The 15,042-nt window shown below is 39.4% G+C and overlaps 1 protein-coding gene across 1 annotated transcript; it reads left to right on the forward strand.

Annotated features, from left to right (window-relative positions):
• Nucleotides 1-407: 407 nt before the first annotated feature.
• On the forward strand, nt 408-12,336 carry CCDC82 (coiled-coil domain containing 82). Its single transcript, XM_008946422.1, has 7 exons — nt 408-956; nt 1,603-1,810; nt 2,984-3,076; nt 5,504-5,628; nt 6,461-6,631; nt 11,535-11,720; nt 12,258-12,336. Exons 1-7 carry the CDS (start codon nt 408-410, stop codon nt 12,321-12,323), a joined length of 1,398 nt encoding a protein of 465 aa, XP_008944670.1. The 3' UTR covers nt 12,324-12,336.
• The last annotated feature ends 2,706 nt before the right edge of the window (nt 12,337-15,042 follow it).

Genomic DNA, 15,042 nt, shown 5'->3' on the forward strand with positions numbered 1-15,042 from the left:
GGCAGGCCGGGTTTTCCCGGTCGTTCATGCTGCGCCCGGACAGGTCTGCTCCGCGCGTGTTTTGAGTCGGGCGTCTCCTCCGCGGAAGTTGTGAGTGTCTGGAAGTCGTGTGAGTGTGGTGCTCGAGGGTATGGTGTAGCAGCGGACGCGGTGGAGCTAGGTGGATGGTTTGAGTCGATGATCTGGGTCTTTTCCAACCTAAACGATTCCAAGATTCTTTTGTGCATGCGTGGTTTTGTTTGGTGTCGACTTCTGCGTGTGTCTCTTAATAATATTGCTAAGTCGTAAGTGTATGTAACAAAAGATGCCTTCCCTTGTAGGTTTTCTTTTTTTTTTTTCCAGTGGTATAATGTAATAAGTGCCTTGTTCTACTGATTTATGTTCTGGTGTGTTGTCACAGCCTTACCATGGAGATAAAAGCAGCTGTCAGAAGGTATGAAACAAGAAATAGGACAGCAGGAACAGAACTGTCATCATCCAAATCCCGAGTTGACTGGAGACGCACTAAAAGGGAGCTCATACTACTTGACAGCGATGATGAATCCTCAGGTACCTCTGAGGAGGAAAAGCCTACCACTTCAGAAGATGAGGAAGATAAAAAAGATGAAACCATTGTGAAGAACAGCCTTTCAGATCAGGAAGAGAAAAGCCACGGTGGGGAAGGAACAGAAGATGGTGAGGATGAGTGCATCATGCCTGGGAAGCGTAAAAGGCTGAACTCCTCTGTCTTGTATGACAGTGACGAAAGTGAGGACAGTGATATACTTGTTAGAAAAGTTTTTGCTAAACGTCACTGTATAATGGATGAAGATGAGACTTATGAAGAACAGCAACCTGATAAAACCTGCCTTACAGAAAATGCTTCTACTAACAAGAAACAGAAAGTGATTGCAAGACTGACAGAACTTGCAAGACAAAGAGCGACTCGGAGATCCTGCAGCAGTGAGAGTTGTGAGGTCTGGATTTTATCTTTGAAATTCAATTGGAGAAAATACTGAATGTAGGGGAAGGGAAAGACTAATAGATACAAATCAGTTGGATTTTATTTATTTTGTTTGGAGTTTTATTCATGACAAATCAGTAGTTCTGTCACATTTTGACAGCTATCACATTGAGTAGGTAACTACTGACTGCTGAAAACCTTCATCTTGGTTTAATTTTAATCACTGAGGCTTTAAGAACTTCATTTTCTCTTTCAGGCATTCTGATGATTAAGCAGCTTAGAACTCAAGTGTTTATCTTCTCTGCATAATCAGAAAGGAAAACCTTCTTTACTATTTTTTTTTCCATAAAGAAGAGATGTATGAGAGGACTAGCAGATTCTTTTTATCAAGAAGCAAAATACCTGCTGAAGTAATACAAAGATCTCATGTTAGCTTAATTCCTACAAATAGACTGAAGAGAGGTACATGGGGATGGCTGATTTAAAGCTGAAAATAGTTGTCATCTAATGCAGAATGATGTATTTTTTTAAACATATTATCTGTTTTTATTTGAACAAATGGTGTCCTTACAAGGTCAGATATCTTACCCAGTACATGTAGTATTTTGTCAGTACAAATACTGAAAATTCTTGGGTTTTAAATCCTTTTTAAAATACAGGATTCTAATGCTGAAGCAGAAACAGAAGAGGAACCACTCTGTCACTTGCCCCTCACACCAACAGAAGGTAGCGAGGCTGACAGTGACAGCATGAAAGATTTCATAGTCGATGAGGAGGAAGATGATGAGGGCAGTGACAACCGGCTACAGCGGAAGGAGCCACTGAATCCATCCAACAGCGAGCTGCTGGCGTACCACATCCCACACTGTAAGATGAGAACTGGTGACAGTTCTATGTGCTTAACCTGCTTGTAGTGCTGTAGTAAATACTAATGGACTGGAAATACATATACCATATAGTAGGATATGATAATTTAAAAGCAGATTCCTAAAAGGCTTTGATTTCTTGTGGAAGTACTCTGATTTCCACAGTGAACTTTTGCAGTCTTTCCGTAGCTTAATAAAGGGAGGATATAATATGAGGGGAAGGAAGGGAATCCTTCTTGTCCACCATTTTTAAGTTGGTCTGATTTAGGATGACATAGGCTACCTATGATGCAGTTACTCCTGTGGAGACCTAAAAGCATCATCTTCAATCTTGTGATACATGCTAAGAGCAGCTATATTAATTCTGGCCAGAATCTTTCTGGAGAGTGATACAAAATTCTTGCCATGAGTTTGGTTTTTTTCAGGCTGGACTTTTTTTTTTTTTTATGTATTTTTATTCCATGGCAGTGAGACTTGGGAGCACAGGTCTACAAGGGTTTCTGAATTTATTAGGCAAATTCAGCTGAACTGCAGAAACTAAGAAAAAGTTGATCTTTTATCAAAACTACTATATGGATGGAGCAGGGAAATTTGAAACAGAACTTTATGCTAGTTATCTTTTTACATATTTTGTTGTTCAGAAGCAGATATGTGCTGACTGGGCAGTTGATGCTATTCTATATGGTCACAAGCATTTGTGATTTTTCCGGTAAAGACTTAAGCAGAATTGTGTGTATTTGAAAGAAAGTTAGAAAAAATAAAAAGAAAACCAAACCAAACCAACCAAAACAAAAACAACCCTCCATCCCACCCTCAAAAAAACTGGGCTTCTCTAGTTTGCATTATTTTATACTATTCATAGACCAAGTTATTCTCTTCTTCTAGTGTTTGTAGCTCATACTGTGGACTCTTCTTGCTGAAAGGATGGGTGACCTTAGGATGCTAAAATTCATTAATTCCCACTGGGGTGAGAAGCATTATTTAAAGGCCAGGTCATAAAGGTGTGGATGTTATACATTGAATTTCTTTTTAAATCCATATTTAAATGACTTTAAAATACTAAATTTCCAACAGTAGGAAAAAAAGTTCTTTTTACATGACTTTTAACATCACTTACCATTTATTTATTTATGTATTTATTTATTAAATTCTGATTATATTGCTTTCTTCCTAGTGTCTCGCTGTGATCATTATGTACACTTCAAAAGAATAGTGAAGGCTTTCCTCATAAATGCAATTGATGACACTTTCCTGAGCTCATTATATGGTAAGTAAGTGGTGTTAAGTAATATAATAGTGCATCCAAAGTTGTACAAAGGCATTTATTCTCAGAAAAGACGTGTCTCCTGATTAGAGTACAGGACTGTGAGCCCTAAGAGTCTGTGGTTTTGCTGCTCTGTGACTTTGGGGGAGGGGTGCAGAAACTATCTGGAAAGGATAGTGTAATCTTGGAAAAATGTGTAGACTTAATTCTTTTAAGCCTGGAATGTATGTGGAGAAGTGTTTCTGTGTTACCAATCATCAGGAACAGTTCCAGGATGAAAGAAAAATTAATTTCAAAGTAGGCATCTCAATGAAGACATTGCAGGGTCAGCTGATTTGTCCAAATGTTGTGCACTTCATAGCTTTTCCTGAGGAATCTGATAGATAATAAATAATTTTAGATATGGAATTACTCTATACCCATTTTTTCTTTTCATTTTTTTAACATTTGTGCTATCAGATAAAACAAATTTCAGCTGCACTCAGTATTTCTTCTCTTGTTCTTGCTGAGAAAGTGCTTTTTGGTATTTGGCCTACTAGGGCTGAATGGCAGCTTCAGATGCACTGTAAAGATGGGATTAATGAGAGGACTGTCAGTGGCAGGTTTTGGAAGGAGTCAGCAAAGTGCCAAAGAGAGGAAATTTTGGTGTCATCAGGAACTGAGAGGGAATGTACACCACAGACTTCAGAATAAAGGCTGTGTATACTTGGAGCTAAAAATGTCTGTCATCTACCACTGCTAGAGTTTTTAGGTGTTAGTTTTGTTTTGTTTTACTGAGTGAGAACAAGGTTATGAGAAGTAAGAAGTAAACTTTACCAGATTTAGGTTATAATGGCTTCCTTCTATTTCAAATTTTTCTGCTCAACAAAACCAACAACTTCTGCCAAGCTGCTGGAAGTAGATCAGCTCTGCAAGTGAGATGGGGGTTGTATTCTGTCTTTCTGAAGAACATTGTAGAGTATGAACATAGCCTAGCGTTACAAAGATATATAATTTTATAACACAGAATGGATTTTTCCGAGTTAAGGGAAGTGAATCTTTTAATTAGTTTGACTCGAGGAGCTACTTTGGTGTTAGTATTCAGATTTCCATTTTATTGTGAGGGATTTTTTTTCTTGTCTAGCACAGCCTGTTCGAGCTTTTAGTGTAGCTGTCTTACTGAAAATGTGTGTGTGTAAAGTGTATATGGACAAACAGTTGTCATGGTGGCTCTAATGCTAATGACAATTCACTGTTTTTATTTAGAAAGCTAGATAGCCAGTGGTCTGGTGAGTTCTTTCTCTTTGATAACTAAGGAAAGCAGCTGAGTTAATTTGTATGTCTGTACATGCTGCAGCTCGAGACAGTGTGCATTGGCCTGCACCTGTGGAAGTCCTGTTTCGTTCCTGGAGTCCAGCACCTACTTGGGAATGATGTGGTTTAACCCCAGCACCACACAGCTGCTCGCTCACTCCTCCCCCTGGTGGTGGGACAGGGAGGAGAGTCAGGGGAAAAAAGTATAAGAACAGTTTAATAATTGAAATAAAATATTGGTAGTAGTGGTAGTAGTAGTAGTAGTATCATGATGATGATTGTTATTGTAATGAAAAGAGAGAGAACAAAGAGGGAAATAAACCCCAAGAAAGACAAGTGGTGCACAGTGCAACTGTTCACTACCCACTGACAGATGCTCAGCCAGTCCCTTCCTGGCCAACACACACCCTACCCCCACACCCTGTTTATATACTGAGCATGACGTTCTATGCTATGGAACATCCCTTTGGCTAATTTGGGTTATCTGGCCTGGCCATGTTCCCTCCCAGCTTCTTGTGCATCTGACAGAGCATGGGAAACTGAAAAATCCTGGACTTAGGATAAGCATCAGTTAGTGGAAACTAAAACATCAGTGTATTATCAACATTATTCTCACCCTAAATCCAAAGCACAGCACTGTACTAGCTACTAGGAAGAAAATAAACTCTTATCCCAGCCAAAACCAGGGCTGGGAGACAGTTGTGGAATAGTGTTAGTTCTACTTTTCCTTATACTTGTTTATTTCTTTTGCTTGAGTAAATATGTGGAAGTACCTGTGCTGCCTCACTCAGAGCATCTGACAGCACTGCTGAAGGGTGAAGGTCCATTTCTATGTGTTCTTTATAAGTGACAAGAGACTTGTCAAAATTTCTGCTGTGAAGCTGCTCAGAGCAGTTTTTCATGGATTACAACCTCCTTGTACATAAGCAGCTTACATAAGCTGGACAATGAGCAGCATGCTTCCCTCTCCCCACTCTTCCATTCTTTTCAGTGGGATGGAGTGAACGGGTCTCCATTTGGGATGGCAGCTTTTGACTTGGCTGTAGAGTTTATTCATGGTACCTCTTGTGATACAGAAGTTTTAAATAATTAAATATATCTCTTTATCAATGATGCATGGATCGCTTTTGTAAACAGATGGGACAAGACAAAAGAAGTATGCACAGGATATGTTGCTCTCACTTCATTATTTGGATGATCGCTTCATTCAGCCTCGTCTTGAGAACTTAATCTCTAGAAGTCGCTGGAAAGATCGATACAAGGTGTGTGACTTCTGTTTTAAATAGTGAAGTAGGCTTCAAATCCTGTTACTACTGACTTGACTTTTACTGCAGTTCTCTGTAAAGGTACGGTAATTGCTATAATTACATATACTTTTTTAATAGAAACTCATTGTTCCTTAATTTTATAACTTGTTTTGGTACTTAGAAATATTGGAAGTATTTTATCTGTTCATAACCAGGTAAATATTTCAGTGACAAAACAGAATCTGTTCTCAGTTACCTGAATGCTTCTCCTACTAACTTCAGCAGATGACTTTTTGAGGTTTTTTTTATCATTTGCTAAATGTTGTAACAAAATTTCTTCCTCCTCTCACAAAAAGATAAACCCGTATGTTCATAACGAACCTTCTACTACTTAAAAAAATAATTAAATCGATATACAGTAATCCAGTCTTTCTATACAAAGTAATAGAATAGTATTGGTGTGGTAGGTGTGGTGATCTAATGATCAGTGTAACAACAGAGTATGGACAGTGAAGAGATACAGTGTATTTAATTGAAGCAGACCAACTGATACAGTTGCATCCCTACCCCCTCAAATTAAAAAAAAGAGATGAGGAAAAAATAAGTACCAGGATGCAGGAGCCATTCTTCAGGTCTGAAGTTAAAAGAATTAATGAATTACAACTGAGTGAAGTGTTGGAAGATGAGAAGGTAAATGTTCACAGCTGAATAGTGAAACACTGCAGATTTGAATCTCTTTAGTTTCTCTTGCACCAATTTTGTGCAAGTGCAGAGTCCCCAGCAGCCTATTTGAGACCTCTTTCAGTTTACTGAGATTCTCTAATGGCATCTGAAATCTGTTTTTCAGGAGCGTGTGGATTGTTACCCAGATGTTCGCATAATCTTGAAAAAACCCAAAAGTGTGTCTTGTCAGGCCTGTGAATTGAATCGATATTGTAAGTTTAATGTGCTGCTCTCTGGGAAGCTTTATAATAGCAGAACTTTGGAAGTGGATGACTTCATGTCAGATGACAAGCAGGTAACTTCAAACAAACATCCTATATAATTATTGTTAAGCTTTGTCTAGTGTTACAGAAAATCATACAAAGAACAGAAATTTTATCATCACATCTAATGCCTATAATGCTAGGGGCAAGAGTTAAGCTACTCTACTTCCATTAATTCTATTAATTTTTAAAATATGAGGACTGTTTTGCAGTTTGGAGGAGCATAGTTTTGGATTTAGCTAGGAATTATGAAGGAAGCTCCTACAAAACTTATGAGGCTGAACGGAAGCATTCCCCTCTGCCCCCTTCATCCATTCTTCTTTGTTGGGAAAAGGTAGTAAAAAGTGTTCTCAAATAAGCCAAACATTTATCAAGAAAACAAACTTGATGTTTTTTCTATAACCTTTGTTTTGTCTGCATCACAATGATCAGTGTGCTGTTGCCTCCCTACTTTTGCCACTTAATGTTAGTACCTGGTGCAGCAGATGTACTAGCACTGCGGTAGGCACTGGTAGGAATACCCAACCATGATAAAAAAGACAAAGGGCACCAAGCCATGCCGTAGGGTTTATTGGTAACTCTTAGAGAAGATTGAAAATCCCAAAGCGGATTTAAGGAGTGGCAATCCAGTGGTAAAGAAATGGCACGAGCGAGTGATGCTCTGAACGTGCCTGGCATTCAACCTGAGAAACACTATGACTATTTTTTTCCATTCTGAGTATATCCTTTCTCCTTAATGCCAGGATCCTGAGGCTTTATATCAAGAATGCCATGTGCCATAGATTTACTTATGTTCTAAATACCCGAGCGCCTTTCCACTGAAATGAGACCGCTTGAAAGCCTTTTACTTTTGTGTGTGCCCCAAAGACTTTCCCAGCACAAAACTTGCATCGATTAGCTTTCAGAAACATTATAAAACTAACTTTCTGTGTAATGGACAATCACCTCCATTGAATGATCTTGTTTTCTATTTTGTTACAAGTAAGATTTGTTCTACATTGGGTCACTAGGTCTGCTAATTTCGTGCCTGCTATGCCTCTAGCATTCGGAGCATCTGTGTGCTCTCCAGCAGTTCTTGTTTGTTCTGGGTCAGAATGATGAGTGAAATCATGTCACTGTCATTCTAACAGTTCAAGTGCAGCCTAGTCAGAATTTACTGCTTCATTCTTCAGATTTTTTTACATCTGCTATTTCCCATGTAGCTATTCTCTCAGGACAGGGTATCTTGACATCTCCGTTGCATTGACATTAGAAATTGCTGATCTCCTCTTAAGAAGACGTGTTCCTAACTACTTCAATACATCTTATCAGAGCCTTTTTCTTATTACTGCAGTATCAGAACTACTTGTCCAAACTAGAAAACACTTCCATTTAAATAGTCTCACATCTTTTTCTCGCTCAATTGTCTCTAGTAGGAGATTTTGCATTAAACTGTATTTCTGGAATGAAACACATCTTTCATGTTGTTACATGATTCTGCACTAGATGGTCATTTTAGATGACTGGAACAGTCAATTTTGTTACATTTCACAGCTGAGGCCTTTGAAGACCTTGAGTCTTTAAGAAGCTGGGTGTTTCTAATATTCAGGGATCTTCCCTTCAAATTTACAGCTACCAATAACTGTTATGATTAGGTATGCATATGACTTTCTTAAGTAATGTAATTCCTGATCTCTTATGAAAAGCTCAAAGCACATCATTTGTCAGGAGGAAAATATTGCTGCAGTTGCGTACCAAGCTGATATCCAAGTTTTGCCTTTCTTCCCCTTTAGAAGGTGTAGAAGGTATATTCCTTTTCTTCGTGGGTGTAAAAGAATTTTTGAATATGAGTGAAATTCCTCCAGTACTTGCTGAAAAGAAAAAAAGTGACAGAACAAGTTGTATTTGTAATGTATTTTGAAATGTGGTGTGATAGGATTTCTTATATAAAAATGAAGCAAAGCTCTCCTCAAACTGAAGTATGCCTTGCTGAAGCTCGAGTCTGTATTGTCTGGATCTCTGCAGATATTCTGATTTAGAGATTTGAGGAGTGTCAGTGTGATTATCATTGTGTCGTCATTGGGCTCCACATGTAATGCAAAATCTAAGAAAATCTGTGCCACAGCTTTTCTTAAATAGATTACAGACCCTGCTGAGCAGCAGTTGTTATTACTCTGGTTATTGCTCTGGCCTGGTGCGTGTGCATGATAGTCACAAGAGTTGGGCTTTTCCAGCAAGGCTCTTGATCAGCAATGCATTGATCAACTTGTCCTGCCAAATGAGAAAAAAGAGAGGAGGAAGGAAGACAACAGGCACCCAGAGCTACTTCAAAAAAAAAAAAAAAGCTAGCACTTCAAGGACTTAATTGACTGAAAAAGAAGGCAGTTCAGCACTGGCAGATCAGACTGAATGGAAGCACATAGTTGGACTATTTTCTAAAGTTTTATTTCAAAATATCCAAGAAAAGTGGATGTGGAGAGAACAAAACCAGACCTCCAACCCTCATCTTCTGCATAAAACTTTCCTTTTCTCTCATCTGTGAAGTATTCTGCTTTGCCAGTAGAAAGAGAAGAGAAACAGCTGTTCCAATTCTGCTTAGGCTTGCAGTGATTGTTTTGTATGTAGCTGCCAGTTCTCATTCCTCCATTGTCAGAGGGAATCAAACAGTTTAGAGCTATAGTGTCCTCCACACTTCTTTGCTCCTGTGTCACCTGGACTATAAACTGTTTTCTACTCTCAGTCTTGGTGTTCTACTTCCCTTTATAATCATGCTTGGAGGACATGGATTCAGTCGCTGCTTGTTGTGCTATTGTCAGGCTCTGCTCCTGCATTCCTTACAAAGTGATTTAACACAATTTTGGCTGATACGGACAGCCTGAGTAGATAAGTTAAGCATTAGGACAGAGTCACTGAGGACTGCAAGAGGAAAAATTTAGAATGAGTACAGTACTGAGATTCTTTCCAAAGCTGCATTCTGAAATAGCATTGTATTTTTAGACAATCTTTCTTGCTTTAAAAACACAATACGTAATCACATTATACAATACTTAGTTATTTGGCTCTGACATTTCTCCAATGTAGAAATTCTTTACACCTCACACATAAATGAACTATGAAATTAATTGCCACAAGATACTTTAGGAGCAAAAAGTGTTAGTGGGTCCCAAAAGGTCCCAGTTTCTTCAAAGATAGGTTCTTGGGGAACTTTATTTCACACTATGGAACATGATAGTTGGGATGATAACTGTCTTAACTGTTGACTGCTAGAAGCTCTATGGTAATACCATGATCATTCTGATATTCATCCTGCATCTCACACTAATCTATCATAGAATGGTTTGGGTTGGAAGGGACTTTAAAGATCATCTAGTTCCAACTCTCTGCCATGGGCAGAGACACCTTCCACTAGACCAGGTTGTGCACAGCCCCATCCAACCTGGTCTTGAACACCTCCAGTGATGGAACATCCACAACTTCCGGGCCAACCTGTTCCAGTGTCTCACCACCCTCATAGTGAAGAACTTCTTCCTGATGTCTAATCTAAATCTAACGTCTTCCAGTTTGAACACATTACTCCCCATCCCATCACTACAAGCCCTTATAAAAACTTCCTAAATATCTCCTGCTAGCTGCTGTCATGAGGGAAGAACTGAGCCATCAGTTTGATGCAAGATGGTATCTCCTACTTTGTGTCACATAGTGTTCCAGATGCCACACCTCATTGCCTGGGATACTTGGAAAGTTATGAAATGCTGTATGGAACACCACAGCTCAGTTTGTGGTTATTTCAGTATTTGAAATAGTACTTCTGGAAATCTGAATGAATTGAGGTTATGCATTGGTTGGTGAGTCTTGCTCTTCAGAAGCAACTATAGCACCAAACAGAAGCCTTGGCCTTTCAGTTTTGGGGAGAGTAGAAAATAGAGCTGCATATAGGCACATGTACATGATCAGTAGGGAACTGCAATAGAGTAATAGGAATTTTTTATCTCAAGATGGTTACAATTCCAGTTAATAACCATTTACTGTAGGTTAGCGCAAAAGTTCTTTAAAGTGAGTGTGTCTCTTGCCTGCAGTGGTCTTACACCTGTTTCTATCAGTTGAGCTGCAGTTTAATATATTTAAGAAATTAAAACCATAAAATGTATGTAACTTTGAGCTTCAGGTTTTATTTTTATGAAATCCAAACACTCTGTGTATTTATTTTGGAGTGGGTGAGGGACAGTGTGTCCCTGTAGGAATGGAGTGGTTGAGATGGAGCTCTCTTTCCCCTAGGGTCACCAAAGTACCTTGAGTGCTCCAGTACCCATCCCTGAAGGTATTTAAAAGCTGTGTAGATGCTGGGGGACATGATGTAGTGGTGACCCGGCAGTTCTGCATTAACTGTTGGACTTGATGATCTTAAAGGTCTCTTCTAAAAATAAACTAATTCTGTAGTTTTATGATTTATTAAATGCATGTTTCTAGACATATGCCTATTTGTATTCATACGTACTTCTTGAAGAAATATTGACTATTACTCAGTCTACAAAATGCTATAAACTGGTATTTCATGTCCCTAGGAGGTACTACATATTAAGCAAAAGTAATCAAATAATTTCTCTGCCTCTGCTTTGTCTAAAATGTTAGTGATTTTATAACAGTGTTCCACCAGGAGATAGGAAAGATACCACAGCTTACAAACATGGTTGTGTTTCCAAGAAAACGGTACTGAGAAGCTGCCATTGCACAGACTTGCTAGCTGCCTGCTTGCTCAAAAATTGTTTTGCTGTGGCTGTGAAAACTACATGGTCTTGTGCTGATTTTATGCATGTAGTGCCTTTCTGTTTATTTCATTATTCAAAAAATCTTCCTAGACTGACTTATAAAATCTTACTAGACCAGCTTAGCCATTCTTTATGTTGTCAGGATAATCACAGCTGTGTCAGAGGGAATGCTTTGTTCACTTTGGCCTAGGTTTTGAGGGTTGGCGTGGTGTGTGCAGATCGTACAAGGGTTTATCATAATTTGAAGCACTTCAAATACAAGTTGTATGTGGATTGCAGCTCCCTGACCGAGCTGGATGGCCTAGAGGATGAACCAGTCAAAGACACAGTCGAGCGGCTTTTCAGCCAGCTGGAAGACAGTGGGTGGATTCAGAAGGTATGACTGAGTTACTTGCTAGGCCTTTTTCCAAGCAGATAAAAGTAAGCTGAGATCAAATTGATCCGTTATGAATTACTGAGCTTCAGTAATGTAACTCAGCTTGACCATTCATGCAGTTCCACTGGCCAGCCTCTTGAACAGTGGTATGCTGCTGCGTTCACACAGAGTTTGTGTCAGCTTTGGACATGAGGCTTGTTGACAGCTGCATGATCTATGGGCTGTGGTGGGCAGGCTCTTGTTTCGTGTAAAAGAAGCAACACAACACACTCTAACTTAGAAAGACTGGCAACATGTATGTGAGGCACAGCAAGAATATTTTACTCTTCTGTTTACGGTGAAGTACTTTGAATTATTCGGAAACACTTTATGAACCATTTTAAGAGAAGTTGTAGTACAGTTGCATTTAGCAAGCTTTCAGAAATCAGTGCTTCTGAACTGTTACTGGCATTCTGGTACTGAAAAAGAAAAAGCAGTCTTTGTGCAATTCAGTTATTAAACACTGATAAAATAATACAGGCTTTATTTTATTTGCAGAGATATGATGATCTTGAAGACTACATAAATGATGCAGACAATTTTCAAGAAGAGAAAATTGATTAAGTGGTAATACAGCTCTTTGAAAGACAACTTGTAAAAATTTGAATGGCCTGCTTTATCTGCATGCACTTTATCACTGCCTAGTCTTCAAGATGCTTTTTAGTTTGTGTTATACTCCATATGCCTTTCAACTATGGTTTGAGAATGTCTGTATTTTTTTTTCTCATCAGTGACAATAATGAAAGTTTTACCAAATCAATCCTCCCAGTCTTACTGCATAGGTCACTGGAAGTTTCCTTCTGTTCTTGAAAATAACATGTCGGTGTCTGTTTACTCATGAAATAAAACTTCCACCTGTTTATACAGAACTGCATGGTAGGGAAGGTGGGAGATGGTGAGACCTTTTGGAGTAGGCATATTTGAAAAGGTAAAGCTGTGTTATGTAAGAATGCATGACTGGCATCTTACCTTCCTTGTTGCTCATTATGCAAGTAAGTCCAGCCATTTAGAATGGTAGCTGCAAGAAAGAGGACCCAAGTGCAAAGATGTGTTTCCCCCCCTGAGGACTCAGTGTAGACTGTTGAAAGGCAGCAGAGGAAATATCCTGCAGCCCTGGCGGCGTTTGCAGCACAGCAGTGACACATCTCCTCAGAGGGTACGTGATGAGTCACTTTACAGGCGTCATACAGGCTGAGTCTGCCTTAGCCATCTAAATGAACTCTTGGGCCCACAGTGCTGTCTCTGATAAGCAGCTGGAGCAATTTACTGAGATTTTAAACATTTACATTGTGCAAACATAATGGCCACAACATGCAATAATTAAAAAATGAATATAATAGATTCATGTGGCTACAGCCAGCTGTACCGTGGGCTGCATCAAAAGAAGCATGGCCAGCAGGTTAAGGTGATTCTCCTGCTCTACTTTGCCCTGGTGAGACTTCACCTGGAGTGCTGTGTCCAGCTCTTGGGGCCCCCAGCACAAGAAAGACATGGACCTGTTGGAGCGGGTCCAGAGGAGGGCCATGAAAATGGTCAGAGAAGTGAACTACCTCTCCTATGAAGAAAGGCTGAGAGAGTTGGGGTTGTTGAGCCTGGAGAAGAGAAGGCTCCAGGGAGACTTTACTGTGGCCTTTCAATACCTAAAGGGGGCTTATAAGAAAGATGGAGAGAGACATTTTTACCAACACGTGTAGTGACAGGACAAGGGGCCATGGTTTTAAACTGAAAGAGGGCAAGAATAGGTGGAAACAGGGAAGGAATTCTTTACCGTGCGGGTGGTGAGATACTGGAACAGGCTGCCCGGAGCAGTTGTGGGTACCCCATCCCTGGAAGTGTTCAAGGTCAGGTTGGATGGGGCTCTGGGCAACCTGATCCAGTGAAAGATGTGCCTGGCCATGATGATCTTTAAAAGTCTGTTCCAACCCAAACCATCCTATGGTTCTGTCCCTGCACTTTGTGCTAAGTATAATGAGACGTGGCCTAGGATAAGAGGCAGGGTACAGGGTTTTGAATGCAGTTAGGAACTGTTCCTATGTCCCTCTGCATGCACAGACACTTTTTATTAGTTTTTTGTGGCTGAGCAACTTAGTAAAATGGAAGACGTTAACACTCTAGATTCTTTTTAACAAGTTGCTCTCCCAGAAGCAAAACTAATGAAGCCTAATTCCTCCTGGATTTGTCCCCAAGAAATCCCCGCATTCATTACGCCACTCCGCTGGTAACAGGTCGGCTCGGCAGCTGCTGCCAAGCTGCTGCCAGGTGAGTGGCCTGTTGGTGAGCGTCTGGCAGCCTGTCTCCACAGGCACTGTACCTGAGATTTGTCATTCAGTGCCCCTTTTCCAGGATTCATGGTAAGAAGTGAACTGTTTTTTAAGGGGTTGAAGTTCAGCAATGGTTTATATGCTGTTAGAGTGAACTAATATCATCAGTTCTCCCATATACTGCATAGAGACACAACATTTACAAACCGAGATGAAAAATCCCAGTAAACAGATTGAGACTTACTCTCAAGCAAAACTTATATTGAAGATACTATTTCTGTACCTTAGCTGTGAGTTACATATGTAAATATTCTGAGTTTTGAAATATCTTATACCTATCTCCCTGGTTACCAAAGCTGAGGGAAATCTCTATTCTTTTTCCTTCTTCATCTCTGTTCTGGGTATATTGGTGGGAACACACCCATCAGTTTAGAAGTACTCAGGAATCCATCTCAAATACATCCCTTTTAGAAAAAGTAATGCCCCTCACAGCCCCATTTCTTTCTGTCAAAATCTCTGTACACTTTTGTTGGCTTCTCCAGAAAAATAAAATAACACTTAACATTTGGTGTAACTTTATTCTTACAAAGGAAAACTATTCTGAAATAAATTAGTTTTGTACCACATAATAGAGTATGCCCTCTCCGAGCCTTCCAGAGTTTTAACTTCCGTTGCCTTCTAAATTTTCTGAAAAACTCGCAAAATTGTATGGTTTTTATTTAAAAATTTTCTGTTAAAATGAATGGTCAGATTCTTATTTTGCCAAATTCAAACCATTTGCAACCAAATTAAAAATTAAGTTTAGGAAATTTTGGCTTGCTGATTACTGATATTTCAAGAATACATATATTTAGATGGAAAGTTAAAATCAACAAATTGTTCCAGTTATCAGTTTTATTCATTTTTTTTATACCTACCACATCCCAGATCATGGTTCTCACCTCTTTGTTCACCTAAGATGTGTTAGCTATCAATTTACTGTTCCTGCAGGCATTTTTTTCCCACATCTATGTTTTTCTGTC

This window comes from Merops nubicus, unplaced genomic scaffold (assembly GCF_000691845.1).
Source record: "Merops nubicus isolate BGI_N331 unplaced genomic scaffold, ASM69184v1 scaffold9248, whole genome shotgun sequence".
In the NCBI taxonomy this organism is placed as follows: Eukaryota; Metazoa; Chordata; class Aves; order Coraciiformes; family Meropidae; genus Merops; species Merops nubicus.